Raw genomic sequence first — 23,759 nt, forward strand, 5'->3', positions numbered from 1 at the left:
ATAGCCAGGATGGTCTCGATCTCCTGACCTCGTGATCCGCCCGTCTCGGCCTCCCAAAGTGCTGGGATTACAGGCTTGAGCCACCGCGCCCGGCGGACTGTCACTTCTTAGTCAAAAAATTTATGGCAAAACTATGATAATCAAGACTATGTGGCACCAGCATACGGATAGACATAAAAATCAATGGAATAGAATTGGAAGTCCAGAAATAAACTCTTGCATTTATGGTCAGTTGTGTCAAGGGTGACAAGACATTTCAATGGGGGAAAGGATGGTCTTTTTAACAAATGGTACTGACACAACCAGCTGTCTATACATATGAGTGTGAAGTCAGACCCCTACTACATCTCCTATGCAACGACAAACTCAAAATGTATCAAAGACCTTTAAAATTCTTAAAAGAAAACATAGGAATAAGTTTTCGTGACCTTGGATTAGGCGATAGTTTCTTAGAAATGACAACTAAAGCACAAGCAACAACAATTAAAAGACAAATTAATTTTTATCAAAATTAAAGCATTTTGTGATTCAAAGGACATCAGGAAAAAGTGAAAAGAACAACCTACAGAATGGCAGAAAATGTTTGGAAGTCATTTGATAAGGAACTTGTATGTGGAATATCTAAAGAACTCTTAAAATTTAAGAATATGAAAGACAACCCAATTAAAAATGGGCATTGGATTTGAATAGACATCTTTTTGTTTTTTCTTGAGATGGACTCTCATGCTCTGTTACCCAAGCTGGAGTACAGTGGGGGAGATCCCGGCTCACTGCAACCTCCGCCTCCTGGGTTCAAGCAATTCTTCTGCCTCAGCCTCCCAAGTAGCTGGGACTACAGGCATGTGCCACCACACCTAATTTTTGTATTTTTAGTAGAGACAGGGTTTCTCCATATTGGCCAGGCTGGTCTCGAACTCCTGACCTCGTGATCCGCCCACCTCGGCCTCCCAAAGTGCTGGGATTACAAGCAATGAGCCACCGCACCAGGCCTAGAATAGACATCTTAAATGGCCAATTAGCACATGAAAAGATTCTCAACATCATTAGTTCCACTAGCAGATTTCATCTTCTCAGCTTTCTCCCCTTTTCCTTACTCAAGGCAGTAGTTTGTTGTTCTTGGCTAAGTAGTAGTAGTAGTAGTAGTAGTAGTAGTAGTAGTAGTAGTAGTAGTAGTAGTAATAGTAGAATTATACTTTTTAAAATGTGTCTGCCTCTCTTAAGTTATAGGTGCTTTTCTTGGAGGAGTTGGTGGTTAGGAGTATAGTCAGAGAGTGCCTGATAGAGAACTGGAAGGATGTAGAAAGTATAGATCCCTCCTCTTCTGCCAAACATCACTTGCAGCCAGGCAGGAGAAGCTAATGGCAGGTGTAAAAGCTTCTGTCTCCTTCCTTCTCTTCTTAACATCTAGCATAGTGCTATGCTATAGCCAGCAAACTGTCATTAATTCAATGATTGCAGCAGAGACTAGAGATGGTGTAGCATTTGGTGGCTTTTGGTAATAACAGCCACGTCTTCATAATTAATATTCACTTGATGCTTACCTGTTTCAGAGCAATGAAAATGAGAAGATACTCTCCTGTTGTCACATATGCTCCTGATACCACAAATGAATAAAAGTTATTCACGTGGAAGCTGATTTTAAAGTGCGCTTAAGGAAATTTATGATCAAAAGATCATTAATAAATGTATGTCTAAGGCCGGGCAAGAGTTCAAGACCAGCCTGGGCTAGACTGTGAAATTCCCATCCCTACTAAAATACAAAAAAATTAGCTGGGTGTGGCGGCATGCCCAGCTACTCGGGAGGCTGAGGCAAGAGAATTGCTTGAACCCAGAGGCAGAGGTTGCAGTGAGCTGAGATTGCACTACTGCACTCCAGCCTGGGCAACAGAGTGAGAGACTGTCTCAAAAATAAATAAATAAACATATGTCTAAAATTGAGGCAAACAAATCTCTCAGATCTTTATGCTGGGAGGAGTAAGGTAAGAGTGGCATTTATAGGCCAGGTGTAGTGGCTCATATCTGTAATCCCAGCACTTTGGGAGGCCAGGGTGGATGATCGCTGGAAGCCAGGAGTTTGAGACCAGAGCCTGGGCAACATTGTGAAAACCCATCTCTTAAAACAAAACAAAACAAGCCAGGTGTTGTGACACGTGCTTGTTGTCTGAGCTACTTGGGAGGCTGAGGATGGAGGTTTGCTTGAACCCAGAAATTGAGGCTGCAGTGAGCTATGATAGCACCACTGTATTCCAGCCTGGGTGACTCCTAAAAAAAGAAAGAAAAAAAAATGGTGGGATGGTTGCAGTGGCTCAAGCCTGTAATCCCAGCACTTTGGGAGGCCGAGGTGGGCAGATCACCTGAGGTCAGGAGTTCAAGACCAGCCTGGCCAACATGGCGAAACCTTGTCTCTAATAAAAATACAAAAATGAGCTGGGCGTGATGGCGCATGCTTGTCCCAGCTACTTGGGAAGCTGAGACAGGAGAATCACTTGAACTCAGGAGGCGGAGGTTTGCCGTGAGCTGAGATCACGCCACTGTACTCCAACCTGGCCACAGAGCAAGACTCAGACTGAAAGAAAAGAATAGCACTCATGGCCTGCTATATAACTTTTCTAGCATATAGGTTGGCAGTGTCTATCAAGAGTCCTAACCTAAGTAGATAATCGACAAATATATTAAACACTGGAGAAACAGCTAAATAAAATTTGGTATGTCTTCATGATGGAATGCTGTGATTTTTCTTTTCACAACTCTTAATAACTTAGCGGAAAGGTGTAAGACATCAGAAAATAAAGTAAAATGAAATAATCTCAACTAAATATAAATTCACAGAGAAAAGATTGGAAGACACTATCAAATTGTAAGGAGAGTTTTATTTTTATTTTTTTTTATTGAGACGGAGTCTTGCTCTGTCGCCCAGGCTGGAGTGCAATGGCGCGATCTCGGTTCACTGCAAGCTCCGCCTCCCGGGTTTACGCCATTCTCCTGCCTCAGCCTCCCGAGTAGCTGGGACTACAGACGCTCGCCACCTCGCCCGGCTAATTTTTTGTATATTTAGTAGAGACAGGGTTTCACCGTGTTGGCCAGGATGGTCTCGATCTCCTGACCTTGTGATCCGCCCGTCTCGGCCTCCCAAAGTGCTGGGATTACAGGCTTGAGCCACCGCGCCCGGCCAAGGAGAGATTTTTATGGTGGCCTTATGGGCCATAGGTTTCTTTCTTTCTTTCTTTTTGATTGTAGGGGAAAGTCCACACAACATAAAATTTACTTAAAAATGGTTAAGATGGTACACAGTTCAGTAGTGTCAAGTGCATTCACATGATCATACAGCCTATCTTTAGAACTTTTTCATCTTGTAAAACTGAAACTCCATAGCCTATAAACACTAATCCCTCCTTCCCCCTACACCCAGCCCTTGGTAGCCACCCTTCTACTTCTTTCTGTTTCATTGATATGGACTACTTTCATTTGAGTGGGGTTGTAAGTATTTGTCCTTTGGTGACTACCTTATTTCACTTAACATAGTGTCTACAAGGTACAACCATGGAGTCTCACTCTGTAGCCAGGCTGGAATGCAGTGGTGCGATCTCAGCTCACTGCAACCTCCGCCTCCTGGGTTTGAGCAATTCTTCTGCCTCAGCCTCCCGAGTAGCTGGGATTACAGGCATCCACCACCACGCCCAGCTAATTTTTGTATTTTTAGTAGAGACTAAAATCCCAAAGTGGTGGGATTACAGCCACTGCGCCCAGCCCAGCGTTGTAGCATGTAGTAGGATTTCCTTTTTAAGGCTCTATGATAAGCTAGGTGTGGTGGCTCATGCCTGTAACACTAGCACTTTGGGAGGCCAAGGTGGGAGGATCTCTTGAGCCCAGGAGTTCGAGACCAGCCTGGGCAACATGCCAAGATCCTGTCTCTGCCAAAAAAAAAAGTACAAAAATGAGCTGGGCATGGTGGTGTATGCCTGTTGTCCCAGCTACTTAGGAGGCTGAGGTGGGGGGATTGCTTGAGCCCAGGAAGTTGAGGCTGCAGTAAGCCATGATCATGCCAGTATAGCCCAGCCTGGGCAACAGAATCAGACCCTGTCTCAAAAAAAAAAAAAAAAAAAAAAAATAATAAAATAAAATTTAAAAGGCTGCATATTTCATTGTATTTATATACCACATTTACTTTACTAATTCATCAGATGATGCACATTTGGGTTGCTGCCACATTTTGGCTATTGTGAATTATGCTACTATGAATATTGGTGTACAAATATCTACAGAGTCCCTGCTTTTACTACCTTTGGTTATATAGTCAGAAGTGGAATTACTCGATCATATAGTAATTAATTCATTCATTCATTCATTCATTCGTTTATTTACTTACTTAGTTGAGACAGTCTCATTCTGTTGGCCCAGGCTGGAGTGCAGTGGTGCGATCACGGCTCACTGTTGTCTCAAATTCCTGGGCTTCACGAGTAGCTGGGACTACAGGCAGACACTACCATGCCCAGCTAATTTGTTTTAATTTTTGTAGAGACAGGGTCTTGCCATGTTGCCCAGGCTCTGTTGTTTAATTTTTGGGGGCAGTTGCCATACTGTTTTCTACAGTGGCTGTCCCATTTTACTTTATTTTTCTTGAATAATTTCAGACAAGACTGGGCACGTTCAGGGTGGTTTGGTTTGGCTGTAGACTTTCATGTATAATTTCAAACCTAAAATTATACGACCAACATAAGGAATTCCTGTAAACCCTTTAATCAGAGTCACTAATTGCTTACATTTTGCCCCACTTGATTTATCATTTTCTCTGTCTCCAGCAACATCTATGAGTGCGCGCGCGGGCACACACACACACACACCACACTCTCTGTGGGTGCATATTATTGTTGAACTGTTTGGATTAAGTCAAAGATGTGTCCCCTTTATTACTAAATATTTTGGTGTATTTCCTAAGGATGTTGACATTCTCTTGTATAACCACAGTAGTTACTAAAATCAGTACATTTGATATTGATACAATAGTAATGCTACTTTATAAATTAGAAAATCTTAAGTTGAAAAATAATTGGGATAGGGTGTAATCAAGATAGGCTATATGATTGGGATAGGCTATATAAAAAATAATTGGACAGGCTATATAATTTAATAATTGGGATTAGGCTATATAGCAGTGTGCAGTAAATATGGAACTAGGCATTGATTTTTATATATAATTTTTTTTTAAAGGGAGAAGTTTGTTGGAACTTGGAGGAAACAATGCCATTATTGGTAAGGCTGCCCTTTGTTTTTGTTTGTTTTCTGTTCAGTTTCCACAATCGCCATCCTGAATATATGAAACTTGTTTTGGATCTCATTTCTTCCATGTTGCATATGCCTGAGACCTAGTCCCTGGGTTTAGGAATTTTACTTGGGAGACAGGACACAAGCTTGGTTTGAAGTCAGAGGTAACTAAAAAGGAGAGGTATTCACGTTTAGAACATGTTACCTGGGATGATCTAGAACCTGTGAATGAGACTTCCATTGCCATTGTAGTGTGGCATTATTTATTGATTTTTCTTCTTCTGTTTCCTGAAAACTGGCCACATTTCTCTAGAATAACTTAAGTAACTCTTAAGTAACTTGATCATTTCTTTAGATTTCAAAAACATTATTTTGTCTTTAGCGGAATATTGAGTGCTTTTATATTGGTAAAGAACATGTCCTTAAGGCATTACAAAAAAATCACTTACCTGTAGGCTTAGAGAGTACTTAATACTCTTTTTTAACTGTTTGACTTTGTCACAAAAATGCTTAGATATTTGTAGTTGACATACATAAGGAGTATGTGTGAGATATAAGAAGTATATGGTGAAGTGTTTGTTCTGGATGAACTTTTTTTTGTTGTTTTCGAGATGGAGTCTCACTCTGTCACCCAGGCTGGAGTGCAATGGTGCAATCTGCAACCTCCACCTCCCAGGTTCAAGCTATTCTCCTGCCTCAGCCTTCCGAGTAGCTGGAATTCCAGGTGCATGCCACCATGCTCAGCTAATTTTTGTATTTTTAGTAGAGATGGGGTTTCACCATGTTGGCCAGGATGGTCTTGAACTCCTGACCTCAGGCGATCCACCTGCCTTGGCCTCCCAAAGTGCTGGGATTACAGGCATGAGCCATCGCACCTGACCTCTAGATGAACTTTTAAAGAGAGACTTCAGTAAAAAATATAGTTCACATTTAGTGAGCACTAGTGTCTGCCAGGTACTGTGTTCAGCTATTTTATATGCATTATTTCATTTAATCCCTACAATAATCCTATGAAGTAAATATTGCCATTAATCTAATTTGAAGGTTATATTCTGAGACTTACAATGATTGTATACCTGAAGTGACAGGAGAGCAAATGACAAATGCTAGTATTTGTATCCTGGTAGCCAGACCTCAGAGCACAGCTCTTCCTTATCTACTTACTACCATCCATTATTACCCCAGGCATTATTGCTCCATTTTACAGATGAGGAAACTGAGGCTTGAAAAGTTAAAATAGGCTGGGCGTGGTGACTCACATCTGTAATCCCAGCACTTTGGAAGGCCAAGGTGGGTAGATTACTTGATCTAGGAATTTGAGAGCAGCCTGGGCAACATGGTGAAACCCCATCTATACAAAAAATACAAAAATTACGTGGGCATGGTGGTGCACACCTATAGTCCTAGCCACTGAGAGGCTGAGGTGGGAGGATTGCTTGAGCCCAGGAGGTCAAGGCTATAGTGCCACTACACTCCAGCCTGGGTGACAGAGTGAGACTCCATCTCAAAAAAAAAAAAAAAAAAGAACAAACAAACCCCTGAGAAATAAAAGATGAAGAGACCAGAGGGGCGAGAGCCTCAATTTACCCTTCTGTGATCCGGGCAAAGATCATAGAGCTCATAATCTTCCTTGGAAGAAGAGTGTGCCTTTCCCCCTCATGTGTATATGTGTCTTTGTGACATTAATATGCTTACGTTACAACAATAGTTTTGATGTTCTTTTACTGCGCTTTATAAAAACTTTTGCCGGGCACGGTGGCTCACGCCTGTAATCCCAGCACTTTGGGAGGCCAAGGTGGGTGCATCACTTGAGGTGAGGAGTTTGAAACTGGCCTGACCAACGTGGTGAAACTCCATTGCTACTAAAAATACAAAAATTAGCTAAGCGTGGTGGTACATCGTTGTAATCCCAACTACTCGGGAGGCTGAGGCAGAATCTCTTGAACCCGGTAGGCGAAGGTTACAGTGAGCCAAGATTGCGCCATTTGCACTCCAGCCTGGGCAACAAGAACAAAACTCTGTCTCAACAAACAAACAAACAAACAAACAAACAAACAAAAAAACCAAAACCAAAACCAGAAAACAACATTGTTTTATACTAGCTAACAAATACCTTGTCTACCTGTTTTGGTTCACTGATGGAAGTGTTTGTGCTTTCCTAAGCCTTTGAAGATGCAGACCTCAGCTTAGTTGTTCCATCAGCTCTCTTCGCTGCTGTGGGAACTGCTGGCCAGAGGTGTACCACTGCGAGGCGACTGGTGAGTATATCTGCATAGGCCCGTGAGATTGTCTTGCTTTTAAAACACTACTTTTTAATGAGTTCTGCTGTTAGGGAGGTGTCAGCAATACTGCTAGAATGATGTGCTCTCTAGATGTGGCTGGCAAATATGTGGTGCAGTTCTCTTTCTGTGCTTATGGCAGATGTTGTTAATCAATCAGGGACTTTGCCTTTTTCCCACCCCAAGCTAGTAGGGGTTCCACTACCAATTGATTGGAGTTGGACTAGGAGATGAGACCTATTTTCAGTCCTACTCCTAGAACAATATGGACGAAGTTCAATGTCACTTAGAGAATAAAACAGGATAAAAAAAATTATTAAACTATAGCTAAAAATAGAGTCTTGCTCTTTTATAAAAACATTTTAAGTAGTAAACCATGTTAAACATTTTAGGCTGGGCACAGTATCTCAAACATATAATTCTAACACTTTGGGAGGCTGAGGCAGGAGTATTGCTTGAGCCCAGTAGTTCGAGACCAGCCTGGGCAACATAGTGATTCCCTGTCTCTATAAAAAGTTAAAAAAATTTAGCAAGGCATGATGGCTCATGCTTGTAGTCCCAGCTACTTGGGAGGCTGAGGCAGGAGGATTGATTGAGCCCAGGAAAGGGCTTAATGAGGCTGCAGTGAGCCATGATTTGCACCACTGTACTCCAGCCTGGGCGACAGGGCAAGATTCTGTCTCAACCAACCAATCAATAAACATTTTAATTTTTAGCCTCAAGTCTAGAATTAGATTTGACTTGAAATGATACGATTCATTGAAAAGCAAATGGCTCTGTATATGTGTGATCTCTCTATATACATATATAGCCTGCATACATATATATAGAGAGAGGACAGATTAATATGAAGTGTATATAAGGAGATGTGGTTTAGCTTCAGTGTGGGATTTAGGAAGTTTAATCTCTATACTTAGATTGAACTGGACTTCAGTTTAGTATGTGTTACAACTTTGATTTTCATGACTTTGTGGTACTAAAAGACTATACTATAAGCAAGTTTTTTGCTTTTTTTAATTTATTTTTATTTTTATTTTTTTGAGTTGGAGTCTCGCTCTGTTGCCCAGGTTGGAGTGTAGTGGTGTGATCTTGCTCACTGCAACCTCCACCTCCTGGGTTCAAGCGATTCTCCTGCCTCAGCCTCCTGAGTAGCTGGGACTACAGGCATGTGCCACCCTGCCTGGCTAATTTTGTATTTTAGTAGAGATGAGGTTTCACCATGTTGGCCAGGCTGGTCTTGAACTCCTGACCTCAGGTGATCCACCCACCTCGACCTCCCAAAGTGCTGAGATTACAGGTGGGAGCCACCATGCCCGGCCCTGAGGAAATTTTAGTTAGGTATAAAATTTGACTGCATTTGCCATTTAAAAAAAATTCTTTTTAAGCTCTGTTGGACTTGAGCCTTTTTTATTATTGTTGAGTTTTCCTTTTGTAATGAAAAAGGAACGATTCAGTTGAATTATTAAGGAATTGGCTTTGGGTTTTTGTTCTCATTCGTGATGAGTGTGAACAAATTCTTTATAAGACTGATATAATCTAAATTAATTAGAATAAGCTAAAAGATATGAAAATTATCTTTACCTTACACGTTTCTTGTTTTTTCTTTTTTTTTTTTTTGAGATGGAGTCTCTCTCCGTTGGCCAGGCTGGAGTGCAATGGTGTGATCTCAGCTCACCGCAGCCTCCACCTCCCAGGTTCAAGTGATTCTCCTACCTCAGCCTACCGAATAGTTGGGACTACAGGCACCCACCACCGTGCCTGGCTAATTTTTGTATTTTTAGCAGAGATGGGGTTTTGCCATGTTGGCCAGGCTGGTCTCAAACTCCTGACCTTGGGTGATTTGCCTGCCTTGGCCTCCCAAAGTGCTGGGATTACAGGTGTGAGCCACCGCGCCTGGCCGCTCACACTTTTCATACTTGTTTTTTCAGGTGTTTTGCACAAATGAAATAAATCCTTATTTTTACATAGCTGACATTCTCAAATAATCTGATACTATATTTGTAACATTAAAGTTCATTAAATATGTTCACCATAAACATTAAATTGCATTAAAGAGTATATTAAAGCTAAGAAAAAACCATGTATTCCAAATGATTATACCCTTCATTACATGTTAAAATATGAAATGACACGAAAGCCAAATATTTCTCTATTCAGCCAGTTTTTTTTTTTTTCATGTGTTTTGGAGCAAATATTTATTGATGTCCTTTATATTAGTTTTAGATATTAATAAATAATATTAGTCATTGTCCAAATAGATTTCCTTAGAGTTAGCAGTATATCCACATAAAAATTCCAATACTATGGACTGCTTCATGACTAGTTCTCATAAGGTCAATTCATTCATCACATGGAGACTAACCCAGAGCGTAGATGGTTTGGCAAGTTCAGCTCTGCCACTTGGAGCATAGCATGGACCTCACAACTACCCAGAGAACGCAAGGGTTGTCCTCACCTAATTAAGGCCTCCTCTGGAGACCTATATGGCCTGGAGCTAAGTGTTTGTAGTTACCCAGCAGAGGTCAGTTATGACTGCTCTGTGTTCACTGGGACTTAGGGTTATAGTATGGGACAGATGTACTTGAGGCCTTCTTTAATGTATTTGTGAAGCTTAGCCAAATACATCCTTGGAAACTTGATGAAGACATGGCTTATGGACCGGGTGCGGTGACTCACACCTGTTATCCCAGCACTTTGGGAGACCGAGGTGGGTGGATCACCTGAGGTCATGAGTTCAAGAGCAGCATGGCCAAAATGGCAAAAACCCATCTCTACTAAAAATACAAAAAATTAGCTAGGTGTGGTGGTAGGTGCCTGTAATTTCAGCAACTTGGGAAGTTGAGGTATAAGAATCGCTTGAACCTGGGAGGCGGAGGTTGCAGTGAGCCGAGATCACGCCACTGTCCTCTAGCCTGGGTGACAGAGTGAGACTCTGTCTCAAAAAAAAAAAAAAAAAAAAAAAAGGGCTTTTGTTTTTTTTTTAAATTCTCGCTAAAAGGAAAAATTTTACTTCAAATAGTTAATATTAAAATGAGAAATTATATAATTAAAAAATAAACATGCTTTGATTTGCTTATATTTTTAGAGATTACAGTATTTCAGTAACTATCAAGAAAATTATTCATTGTTTAAAAATGTGTACATTTATCATACTATGCCCTTGAATATCTCTTTTTTTGCTTAGTTTGTACATGAAAGTATCCACGATGAGGTTGTAAACAGACTTAAAAAGGCCTATGCACAGATCCGAGTTGGGAACCCATGGGACTGTGAGTATGTCCTTCTGTTTTCAAAGCGATCCCTTTTTGAGAGCTGTTGTTAACAAGTGTTTCTGGTCTGAGGTTTGGAGTTTCTTTCCCTTTCGTGAGAGGCCTGAAGGCACGTGAAGCAGGTTATTAGGATTTGGGGTATCGTGTCTGCTCCTAGGTGTCGACCCTTGGTGCTTGCTGTGGGCTAGTGGGTGAGACTGGGAGAGGTTGTTTAGGTGGAATGAGATTTAGTGCGCTTCTCTCTCATTACTATTACCCTTGTCCAAGCCGACACCAACCTTCTTGTGGAAGGCTGCAAGAATCCCCTAACTGACCTTTCTGCATCCATTGCTACAGAGTGATTTTTAAAATGCAATCAGATAATTCACTCTCCTGCTTAAAATACTCCTCAGTAACTTCTCATTGCTTTTAGATTTTTTTCCTTTCTTTTTTTTTTTGAGACACAGTTTCACTCTGTTGCCCAGGCTGGAGTGCAGAGGCTTGATCTCGGCTCGCTGCAACCTCCGCCTTCTGGGTTCAAGCAATTCTCATGCCTCAGCCTCCCAAATAGCTGGGATTACAGGTGCATTCCACCACGCCTGACTGATTTTCGTAATTTTTAGTAGAGACAGCATTTTGCCATGTTGACCAGGCTGGTCTCAAACTCCTGACCTCAAGCAATCTGCCTGCCTCAGCCTCCCAAAGTGCTAGGATTACAGGTGTGAGCCATTGCACCAGGCCTGCTTTTAGATTAAAACCTAGAGTCCTTTTGATTTCTTCTTTTTTCAGGCTCCTGATCCTTCCTGGTCTGCTCTCTGCTTCCTGCCCTGCTTGCCTTCTCACCAACCTTTCTGTGTCCATTTTCCCTCTTGCTCCCAGAGCTCCACCTTCTCCAACATCCTTTCAGTGTTCCAGGCATGCCAGGCTCTGTCCTGCTGTGCTGTCTGCTGGAAACATTCTTCACCCAGAGTGGGGATGGCTCTGCTAACATGCCTCCTCCTCATAGAGGCCTACGTACATCTTCCTTCTTCCTCTGTCGCTGGGTCACTGTCAGTGCTCTAGTCTCCAGCAGCCATAACATAGGAAAGCATCATTCTCTTCCCCCTTGAATTACACACCAACTGCTGAGACTGTGATGTTTCCTTAGAGAATGGTCACACTGTAATGAGTAAACTGACCCTATATTTTGAGTGCAGTACTTTGGGTAATTGATAGCCATTCTTTAAGCTAGAGGTTGGCAAACAGACTTGGCCCTGCCTGGTTCTGTAAAAAAAAGTTTCTTGGCACATAGACATACCCATTCATTTGCATGTCATTTGTGGCTGCTTTTGGACTACAATTATGGAGTTGAGTATTGGGATGGAGATCATGTATGTCCTCCAAAGCATTTACTACAAAGCATATACAAAATATTTACCATCTGGTTCTTTATGGAAAAAGGATGCTGACTTATGTTCTCAATTGAGAGCATATAGGAAGGGATTGGTCTGTTCATTGAGAAAGCTGTTCTAATAATAAAATGATGCCATAAAGGGCAAAATGATGAGCCAGGCTTCCTCTTCTCTCTCCAGCTAATGTTCTCTATGGGCCACTCCACACCAAGCAGTCGGTGAGCATGTTTCTTGGAGCAGTGGAAGAAGCAAAGAAGGAAGGTGGCACAGTGGTCTACGGGGGCAAGGTAAGGGATGCTCTGAGATCAGTTGTGACGGCTTTTTAACTTTTCCTTGAGACACAAGCAGGGCTCTGGGCATGTTGGGAAAGTGACCCCATTTGACATCCTCTTCTCCCGTCTTTGTTCATATATTATTATAAAACAAGGATATACATGTTTTTGTTTATTTGTCTGTTTTTGAGACAGAGTCTCACTCTGTTGCCCAGGATGGAGTGCAGTGGCACCATCCTGGCCTCAAGTGATCCACCCACCTTGGCCTCCCAAGGTGCTGGGATTACAGGCATGAGCCACCACACTTGGCTCTGTTTGTTTTTGTGACAGGGTCTTGCTCTGCCGCCTAGGCTGGAGTGCAGTGGTGCACCATCTCAGCTCACTGCAACCTCTGCTTCCTGGGCTAAAGCAATCATCCCACCTCAGGCTCCTGAGTCTCACTCTGTTGCCCAGACTGGAGTGCAGTGGCGTGATCTTAGCTCACTGCATCCTCCACCTCCCAGGTTCAAGTGATTTTCCTGTCTCAGCCTCCCAAGTAGCTGGGATTACAGGCACCTGTTACCATGCCCAGCTAATTTTTGTATTTTTAGTAGAGAAGGGGTTTCACCATGTTGGCCAGGCTGGTCTAGAACGCCTGACTTTGTGATCCACCCGCCTTGGCCTCCCAAAGTGCTGGGATTACAGGTGTGAGTCACTGTGCCTGGCCAGAAATACATGTTTTAAAGAATGACAACAGTGCTTGCTCTGGCAGTACATATACTAAAATTGGAATGATACAGAGAAGATTAGCATGGCCTATGCACAAGGATGATATGCAAATTCGTGAAGCATTCCATATTAAAAAAAAAAAAGACAACAGAAAATGCATGGGACATTTCTGGAAGGACATATAAGAAACTGAGTCATGGTTGCTTTTGAATTGGGTCCCTAAATATTTGTATGGAAAGGAGAATTCCTTTTCATAGTACAGTAGGAGACTTTGTATTCAGAGCAGTTACAATCTATTTGTTATTTTTAAAAGTCAGTTAAGGCACAGAATAAAAAAATACATATCGTAAGCATTAAAAAAGAAATTAACACAGATTGCAGTGGCTCATACCTGCAATCTCAGCACTTTGGGAGGCTGTGGTGGGAAGACTGCTTGAGGCCAGGAGTTCAAGACCCACCTCGACAACATAGTGAGACCCTGTCTCTAAAAAAAAATTAGCTGAGTATGGTGGCATGCACATGTAGTGCTAGCTACTTGGGAGGCTGAGGTGGGAGCATTGCTTGAGCCCACAAGTTTGAGGCTGCAGTGAGTGTGATGACATCACTGCACTGCAGCCTGGGCAACAAAGCAAGACCAAATAAAAAACAAAAAAACAAACTAAAAAAAAAAAAAAAAACAAATCAAAACAAAACCCCCCCTAAATAAAAAGATTTGTTTGTGGCCGGGCATGTTGACTCATTCCTGTAATCCCAGCACTCTGGGAGACTGAGGCAGGTAGATCACTTGAGGTCAGGAGTTCAAGACCAGCCTGGCCAAAATGGTGAAACCTAGTCTCTACTAAAAATACAAAAAAAATTTAGCTGGGCATGCTGGTATGTGCCTGTAGTCCCAGTTACTTGGGAGGCTGAGGTGGGAGGATAGCTTGAACCCAGGAGACAGAGGTTGCAGTGAGCCAAGATCAAGCCATTGCACTCCAGGCTGAGTGAAAATAACTGCTTCCAACAGTGTTTGTTCAACATAACTTGGTTGTGTCACATGGCATGGTTCTCCCTTCTGACTCTTTATTTCCATTTTTCTCTGACCAACTAAGTTAGAACCAATGTCAGGAAGAGAGAATTTTCTTTCATGATTGGAATTTATTTTGGAGAAATAATTCACCTATAAATGATGCTAATTTTTTTCTTTATAAGTGTAGGCAAAGATTGCATCCTCTGACCCCAAATCCTAGACAACAAATTGCTTTCATTCTTTTTATTTCATTTCTCTGCATTAGGTTATGGATCGCCCTGGAAATTATGTAGAACCGACAATTGTGATAGGTCTTGCCCACGATGCGTCCATTGCACACACAGAGACTTTTGCCCCGATTCTCTATGTCTTTAAATTCAAGGTAAAAGTGCCTCCTGTTCGCTAGTCTAATGTTGAAATAAATGATAAGAGGAAAATTATGGTGGATTAAATTTCACTTGATGAGCCTGTAAGAGGGTTTTAGAAAGTAATCTGAATAGTAGATATGTGAAGGTTCAGGATAAAATATGAGATAAACACTTTAAAACTTTATAGCATGCCGAGCTAGCTGCCAGGGAAACCAGATTGGGTAATGCACTAGTGTTGGAGTTTATGGAGTATGTAGTCATCATTTCTTCTGTCATCTTAATTCTGGGCTGTGTAGGCCATAGAGTCACCTTCTCCTGAACCGTGGTACTGGATGGTTTGACAGATTCAGTGCTATGAACATGTCAGCAGACAAAATGAGATGTGGAGGTAATCTAAAGTTGGCCGGGCACGGTGGCTTATGCCTGTAATCCCAGCACTTTGGGAGGGTGAGGCAGGCGGATCACCTGAAGTCAGGAGTTCAAGACCAGCCTGGCCAATGTGGTGAAACCCCATCTCTACTAAACAATAAAAAAGCCAGGCACGGTGATGGGCGCCTCTAATCTGTAATGCCAGCTACCTAAGAGACTGAGGCAGGAGAATCACTTAAACCCAGGAGGCTGAGATAGCAGTGAGCTGAGATCGCACCATTGCACTCCAGCCTGGGCAACAGAGCGAGACTCCGTCTCAAAAAAAAAAAAAAAAAAGACCTATAGTTATAGACTCCATCAGAGGACAGGCTGCGGAGTTTTGTTTTGTTTTCCCTGCTCTCATATCTTGATCTCAAACTGTAGAGGTTTTAGTAGGTGAGGAAGCTGGGGACAATGGCTCATGCTTGTAATCTCAGTGCTTTAAGAGAATCACTTGAGGCCAGGTGTTCAAGACCAGCCTACGTAACACCGGGAGACCTTGTCTCTACAAAAAATTAAAAAATTAGCCAGGTGTGGTATGTACCTGTAATCCTAGCTACTCGGGAGGCTGAGGTGGGAAGAGATCCTGTCTCTAAAACAAATAAACAAAACCCAAAAAAACCGACACAGGTGAATAAATTAGAAGATCTCATTCCCTAGCTTGAGACAGGCCCTAGCCTTGCCAGTCAATATTTAGGATTAATTTTGAGACTGCAGAGAGATTGAATCAAGATTTGAATGTACCATTATTAACAGTTAAAGAATAGTGAGAATTGCATCTTGTTGCAATTATATGATTGCATTTCTTTATTTCTTGCTTTAAATTGCCTATCGTTTCACATATGGGGATTAGATAATATAATTTTGTGTTTTGTAATGTGTTTGTGTACATTATGAGGCTGTGTGAGCTCTTGAGCAAATTAGCCTCTCTTGGCCTCTGTTGCCCAATCTGTAAATTGGGAGGTAGTAGGAAACCTATGTTATAGAATGAGGATTAAATAACTAAATGCATGTTAAGTGCTTAGATCAGTGTGTTACACACATAAGAGCTCAATAAATATTAACTATTATATGTAGTAGCTTGAATGAAAGGAAGAATGTGTTAATATTTGTTTCTCAAATTATAATTAGGGGAAAAAATCCCAAAAAGTTTTACTTATTATTAATGATCCGAATTATAAGAGAAACAGTTAGTAAACTTGACTCTTTGGTTTCCTTTTTTTTGTATACTAAAATAATTATATGGGTGCATATCAGGAAATGAGTTTTATGTCAGTGAACTTTTGACCTGAACACTGTAACATCTAACAGCTTCCAATGTCTCTCCTTTTAGAATGAAGAGGAGGTCTTTGCATGGAATAATGAAGTAAAACAGGGACTTTCAAGTAGCATCTTTACCAAAGATCTGGGCAGAATCTTCCGCTGGCTTGGGTACAACTTTCTCTATTTTGAAAATTTATATAAGTCTGATTTAAGTGGTGAGTGGACTTAAGCCATTGTAGTTGAAAATCAATTTTTCAGTATTGAAAGCCTTTGAGCTTTGGTTTAGATTTTTTATTTATTTTTGTTTGTTTTTAATTTCCTGTTCATTGCTCTCACCATGCCTCCCTTTTTACACAGACCTAAAGGATCAGACTGTGGCATTGTAAATGTCAACATTCCAACAAGTGGGGCTGAGATTGGAGGTGCCTTTGGTACGTAGAGAATCATTTCTCCTTTTCCACGTTGGGCAGCAAAGAAAAACCATTAGCAGCTTTTAGAAAAGGTTGACCAAGAGACTGAAACACTCCTTATATTCTGAAATAACCTAATATGATCTAACAGGCCTGAAAAAGCTTACATTCTGTATTCAAAGTTATCGCATAGAGTCCTACGTCATCTCCTCAGAGGCAGCATCAGGTTAGAGGAGAGGCCCTTAACCTGAAATGTATGAACTCCTGAAATGGTGGTATTTGTTTTCTGGGGAGAAGTTTGCAGACCCAAAAAAGCTTAAGAATCCCTATTTTACATGAAATAGTCTGGTTTTTATTTGCAAAGTAGGCATATAAATGTTAAACATACTCTTTTTCACTAGATAGAATACTAAGTTGTTTCTTTTCACTGGGCTCTGCTCCTGTTTCCTCTTAATAAGTCATGCATTATTAATGATGAAACTGGGTAGTAGTTGTTCCTAAAAAACTCTCCCTAACCATTGTATATTCAGTATTATTTATTAAATATGATCCAAAGTAAAATAAATTGCTTGTTTTTTTTAAAATATAGAAGCAAAACAAACATTCATTAATACTTGTATAAGTTTATATCATTAGTAGCATTCTTTTATATTTTTAGACCAAATACTACAATTACTATTTGATGCACGGACTTTGACAAAAGACTACTGTTTTCAGTTCACCCCTTAACGCCTGCACTGCACTGTGCAGCTGCCTGAATGCATGAGTATCTCTTTTCCCTGTTTCCATCCCGTGCCTGCTCTCTCAAATTGACTATTCCTTTTTTTTTTTTTTTTTTTGTGTGTGTGTGTCAGGGGCTTGTTCTGTTGCCCAGGCTAGAGTGCAGTGGCACAATCACAGCTCACTGCAGCCTCCATCTCCCAGGCTCAAGCAATCCTCTCGCCTCAGCCTCATGAATAGCTGAGATTACAGGCATGTGCCTCCACACCCAGCTAATTAAAATTTTTTTTTTTTTTTTTTTTTTTTTTTTAAGAAACAGGCCCTCACTATTGTTACCCAGGCTGGTCTCAAACTCCTGGGCTCAAGCCATTCACCTGCTTTGGCTTCCCAAAGTGTTGGGATTACAGGCATGAGCCACTGTACTCAGTCAATTGACTATTCTTCAGTTAAGCTTTTATAGTTAATTTTTAAAGTTCTGGTGGCCACTCACACTGGCTTATGCCTGGAATCCCGGCACTTTGGGAGGCAGAGGTGGGCAGATCCCTTGAGCTTAGAAGTTCAAGACCAACCTGCGCAACATGGCAAAAACTCGCCTCTACAAAAAATACAAAAATTAGGCATGGTGGTGTGTGCCTGTAGTCCCAGCTACTTGGGAGGCTGAGTTGGGAGGATCTCTTGAGTCTGGGAGGTGGAGCTTGCAGTGAGCCAAGATTGTGCCATTGCACTCAAGCGTGGGTGACAAAGTGAGACCCTGTCTTCCCCAAAAAAAAAAACGTTTTGGGCTGGGCGTGGTAGCTCATACCTGTAATTGTTTAAGCCCAAGAGTTTGAGATGAACCTGGGCAACATAGTAGGACTCTGTCTCTACAAAAAATAAAAAAATACTAGCCAGGTATGGTGGCACACACCTGTATTCCCAGCTTCTCGTGAGTCTGAGGTTCAAGGCTCGCTTAAGCCCAAGAGTTTGAGGCTGCAATAAACCGTGATCCCACCACTGCACTTCAGCTTGGGTGACAGAGTGAGTTTGACCCTGTCTCTAAATAAATAAAAGTTTTGAAGAAGTATGATAATGGAAAAAGGAGTTTTGCCCATACTTTTCTTCTCCTCCTTTCCCAGAGGCTACATTGAGATTCTTTTTTTTTTTTTTGAGATGGAGTCTTGCTCTGTTGCCCATGCTGGAGTGCAGTGGTGCAATCTTGGCTTGCTGCAACCTCCATCTCCCCAGTTCAAGCAATTCTCCCACCTCAGCCTCCTGAGTAGCTGGGATTATAGGCACATGCCACCATGCCTGGCTAATTTTTGTTGTGTTTTTTTTTTTTTAGTAGAGATGGGGTTTCACCATGTTGGCCAGGCTGGTCTTGAACTCCTGACCTTGTGATCCACCTGCCTTGGCCTCCCAAAGTGCTGAGAATACAGCTGTGAGCCACTGTACCTGGCTGAGATTCTTTTTACTAAAAGAAAAAAGCAAATTTACCTTTGAATTGATGTCAGTTTTTCTAAATAGTATGTTTCACTGCTATCTCCTGACAACTTTAGACACTATGTATTGACCCTCTATTATAATAAAGGTTTCTGTCCAGGAGTAGGTGGGAGTCAACTAGTAGGAGAAAGAAGAAGAAGCTGTTCTTTTTCTTCTTCTTGGATGCACTCAGGACCCTTGCAGACTGAAAAAGCAGTAGAAAACAGAGGCAGGGAGGGCCCTGCAGGCCTGGCTAGCACGCAGAGGGTAGTGGGGTACCAGCTCTCAGAATAGTGAGCATGGTCCTTGAAAGTGGATTAGTTCATTCACCCAGCATGTGCGTAGCTGGATAGGGAGTCTTTTGGGAGATTTTAACTAGGACTTATTTCTTCTACTTTTTTTTTTTTTTGAGACGGAGTCTTGCTCTGTCCCCCGGGCTGGAGTGCAGTGGCGCGATCTTGGCTCACTGCAAGCTCCACCTCCTGGGTTCACGCCATTCTCCTGCCTCAGCCTCCTGATTCTTCTTCTTTTATTCATTCTCCCCCTACTCCCTCCCTGCCCACCTTGGGTAGAAATAGCTTTTATTCAAGTACAATAAAAGAGTTTGTTGGGGAAGACCCATGGGGTGTTATCTTGTAGAAAGAGCACTGGGTGAGGAACAAAGAGACACCATCCCAGTCCCATTTACTGCTGTCACTAGCTCTGGAACCTCAGGCAGGTGCTCAGCCTTGGTTCCTTAGAGCCCCTGTGACTCTGTTCCTGCTAGGAATTTCGCTGTTAGCTGTGGCTTGTTTTATTTCAAACGTGTGCAGGCTTTTTACCAGCTTCCCATTCTTTGAAGTCAGTTATGTCTCTTTTTACTTTGCTTGTGCATTTGAGAACTAGAAGGGCAAACATTCAGCTGTGATTTTTCTGGAACCCATTTAATGGAGATTCTTTTCCTTTCATGAGAAAGACCAGGTGACTAGTTAATAGAGAAGTTTTATTTCAAAATTATTATATTTTCTTAATGTATTTCTATCAAATGGGAATATCTGTGTTTTCCCTGATAATTTAATACAAGTTATTGAGCGAGATAAAGAAGACAGTTACAGCTCCATATTCTTGCGCCCTGCTCAAAAGAAAAACTATGAATAACGTGTATGGGCCAGGCGCAGTGGGATTACAGGCATGCGCCACCGCGCCTGGCACATGGGATTTTTTTGTTGTTTACAGTTTGTTTTGATATGTTTCCATTTCCTCTTAATTCCTTATATTTTATTTTCCCTCTTAATTCCTTTTTTTCTGTTTGTTTTGGTCTCTTGGTCTCTGTCTTTGATTTATCTGTTTGCAGGGGAGATACTGTGGGCTAAATGTAAAGTGAATAGTCAGGTTGTTCTGCTGTCCTTTTGGTATCTTCTTTTCAATGATACCAACTATGAGCCCACACGGAAACTGCTCAAAAGATACGATATTTTTTATTTCTCTAGGAGGAGAAAAGCACACTGGTGGTGGCAGGGAGTCTGGCAGTGATGCCTGGAAACACTACATGAGAAGGTCTACTTGGTAAGAAACGGCTTTGGGAAGATAGGTTTGGGCTTAAAGCCTTTGGGAATGTGCTTTTACACTCTCCTACTGTATGTGCTGTCTTTGTGCAGTGTCATTTGATTTGATTTTTCCAGCATGCCACAGCTGTCTCCTCCGAGTATCTATTTGGTACTATTTTTCTAGCTTTCTTATCTAGCTTCAGTTAGTGCCCAGCACCCAACAATGAAATGGTCTCATGCGTGGTTTCTGTATTTTTAGTAGAGATGGGGTTTCTCCATGTTGGCCAGGCTGGTCTGGAACTCCCGACCTCAGGTGATCCACCCGCCTCGGCCTCCCAGGGTGCTGAGATTACAGGCGTGAGCCACAGCACTCGGCTAATTGTTGTATTTTTAGTAGAGATGGGGTTTCACCATGTTGGCCAGGCTGTTGTCGAACTCCTGACCTCGGGTGATCTGCCTGCCTTGGCCTCTCAAAGTGCTGGGATTACAGGCGTGAGCCACCACGCTGGGCTGTTTCTTGCACTTTCGATGGCACACTTTTATTTTATTTTTTTTTTTTTGAGATGGAGACTTGCTCTGTTACCCAGGCTGGAGTGCAGTGGCCTGATCTCAGCTCACTGCAGCCTCAGCCTCTGCCTCCCGGATTCCAGCGATTCTCCTGCCTCAGCCTCCCAACCAGCTGTGATTACAGGCATGTACCACCACGCCTGGCTAATTTTTGCATTTTTAGTGGAGACCAGGTTTCACCATGTTGGCCAGGCTGGTCTTGAACTCCTGACCTCAGGTGATCCATACCTGCAGTGGCTCATGCCTGTAATCCAAGCAGTTTGGGAGGCCGAGGCATGTGGATCAATCATGTTGAGGTCAGGACGTCGAAGACCAGCCTGCCAACATGGTGAAAGCCCCCTCTCTTTTTTTTACTAAAAATACAAAAATTAGCTGGGCGTGATGGCGGGTGCTTAAAATCCCAGCAATCAGGAGGCTGAGGCAGGAGAATGGCTTGAGCCTGGGAGGCAGAGGTTGCAGTGAGCCGAGATCATGCCATTGCACTCCAGTCTGGGCGACAGAGTGAGACCCTGTCTCAAAACAAAATAAAACAAACCAAACAAACCAAAAAACCAACAAAAAACCATGTATGATATTTATCTTTCCAGATTTTTATGTTTCTCTCTTTTTTCTTTTAAATAAAACGAGACCAATACTAACATTGTCCTTTATCTTAAAGGTTTGTCTTAAAAAGTTATAACTTGGAGATCTTACCTTGTTAAAATATACAGATCTGCTACATTTTAAAAGTGGGCATGAAAATCTTCTGTTACGTATGTACTATCATTAATCCTGTTCATTTTTTCCCACTAGTACTATCAACTACAGTAAAGACCTTCCTCTGGCCCAAGGAATCAAGTTTCAGTAAAGGTGTTTTAGATGAACATGCCTTAAATTTGAAGTTTTCCGGCAATTGTTTTTGAAGAAGACAAAGAATATTAAAGTTTTCCCTGAATAAATGCATCATCATGACTGTGACAGTGACTAATCCCCCTATGACCCCAAGGCCCTGATTAAATCAAGAGACTCCTTTTTTAAAATCAAAATAAAATTGTTACAACATAGTCATATTTACTAAAAGATGGGTTAGATGGATTTTTATGTCAACTAGTTGTATATGGTTTTTTAAAGTTAATGATTATTTTGTAATTAGAAAAAAGAGTACATACCAGGGTAGGAATTTGGGAAAATACAGAACAGAGGAGAAAACAGAAGTCTTTGCAGTAGATACAGGGTGTCTCCTGAGCAAGCAAAGGATTCGGTGGGGGAATATTGCTTGACATTACCCACCTATGGCATGCATTGGATGGCATGTGATTGAAAGGGAGATGCATTTGCTTATATGCTTGGACCATAGTTCAGTATTCATGTGGAATAACTTGCAGTGCTTAAAATGACAACAGGCATTCATCACAGTCGTGGCTCTTGCTTATGAAGGCTGTGTCAGCCTGGAAGAGATTTGTGGGGTAGACAAAGATTTTGTTCCTGTGTTGTAGTCTTTCACCTGCTGGAGGACTCTGAGGCCAAAACTGCCTGAGCAGAATTGTATACAAAGTGCGTCTGGAGGCTGGGCGAGGTGGCTTATGCCTATAATCCCAGCACTTTGAGAGGCTGAGGCAGGTGGATCACTAGAGGATAGGAGTTTGAGACCAGCCTGGCCGATATGGTGAAACTCCGTCTTTACCAAAAAATACAAAAATTAGCCTGGTGTGGTGGTGGGCGCCTGTAATCCCAGCTATTTGGGAGGCGGAGGCAGGAGAATTGTGTGAACCCAGGAGGCGGAGGTTGCAGTGAGCCTGGATTGCGCCACTGCACTCCAACCTGGACAACAGTGAGATCCTGTCTCCAAAAAAAAAAAAAGTGCATCTGGATTTTTTAATACAACCTTAGACCATTTTCTTTAGCTTTAGGTGTCTGCAGTTGCCCTTGGATCTGTTCTCAATCCTCAGTGTGTGTGGCAGCGTGTGGTCATAGAGAGCTGAGCAAAGTTCACTTTCTCTTTGCTGACAGTCTCACCTCTTCTCATTGGGAAGCTGCACAGGAGTCTTTGGGATGGTTCAGTCCAGAGGCCCCTGTTCTCCTTTCTTCCTGGCGCTTTCTGATCCCCCTCTGCATGGCACCCCTCTAGGTTGGACTGGAACTGAGACCTTTGAACAAGATGACATTTGTAGACAACTTGATCCATCAGGATGTGGAGAGATTTGGATAAATGGCAAATAATTTGGGGTTAAATTATGGCCCAGAGAAGTAAGCAAATGAAAAACTAAACAATTGTAAATGTATCTGGGAAGCAAAGGTATTCATAATATGTCCCATGGCCAGCTGCGAGTAGTATTTAACTAGACATGCTGTTGTCAAAATTGAACATGAATCAAGCCAAATACTAATGATATAGCTATTGAGAGAAGGTTGGCAGGAAGAAATCATGGGTGAAGGTAGGTGGAAGTGCTAATCTTAGCTATAGATTTTAGGTAAAACTGATGCTGAAAGCTTTCTTTGAAACAATTTTATAATTTTTCTTCTACGTGTTTCTAGCACAAGGACTCAATTTTTTTGGTTATAATGTTCATTAAAACATGCCTTCAATTTGTTCCTCTTTGTACTTTTTTGCTGATTTAGCAGATATAAATCACTTGTTAGTATTTTTAACTACCCAAGTTAAAATGTACATTTGTGTTATTACTGGTCTTATATTTGAAGGTGCGAGGGGTCTTATGCTGCTCGTTACTGGTTATATTGAGCATTTCATAACTGCTACCTCCTCCTAAATCCTGTGTTCCAACCGCCACTGCTGACAATGGCCAGCCTCCATTGTGGATGTGGGGAATTGTGTTAGCATGCTTGCTTCTGCCACGGCACTAAAGCCTAACTTGCTTAGGATCGTGCTGTAC

General features: G+C 41.9%; 1 protein-coding gene across 1 annotated transcript in view; it reads left to right on the forward strand.

Moving 5' to 3' along the window:
• The window catches only part of ALDH7A1 (aldehyde dehydrogenase 7 family member A1), a 55,862-nt gene extending 32,408 nt beyond the window's left edge, over positions 1–23,454 (forward strand). The window contains exons 10-18 of the mRNA XM_017885351.1: positions 5,209–5,250; positions 7,426–7,520; positions 10,726–10,810; positions 12,361–12,467; positions 14,435–14,551; positions 16,279–16,376; positions 16,566–16,639; positions 20,266–20,341; positions 21,682–23,454. Of these exons, the coding sequence (XP_017740840.1) occupies positions 5,209–5,250; positions 7,426–7,520; positions 10,726–10,810; positions 12,361–12,467; positions 14,435–14,551; positions 16,279–16,376; positions 16,566–16,639; positions 20,266–20,341; positions 21,682–21,736 (749 nt within the window). The 3' untranslated portion in view covers positions 21,737–23,454. The remainder of the gene's footprint in view (positions 1–5,208; positions 5,251–7,425; positions 7,521–10,725; positions 10,811–12,360; positions 12,468–14,434; positions 14,552–16,278; positions 16,377–16,565; positions 16,640–20,265; positions 20,342–21,681) is intronic.
• Positions 23,455–23,759: the final 305 nt, after the last annotated feature.

This window comes from Rhinopithecus bieti, unplaced genomic scaffold, assembly GCF_001698545.2.
Source record: "Rhinopithecus bieti isolate Rb0 unplaced genomic scaffold, ASM169854v2 scaffold_14215, whole genome shotgun sequence".
In the NCBI taxonomy this organism is placed as follows: domain Eukaryota; kingdom Metazoa; phylum Chordata; class Mammalia; order Primates; family Cercopithecidae; genus Rhinopithecus; species Rhinopithecus bieti.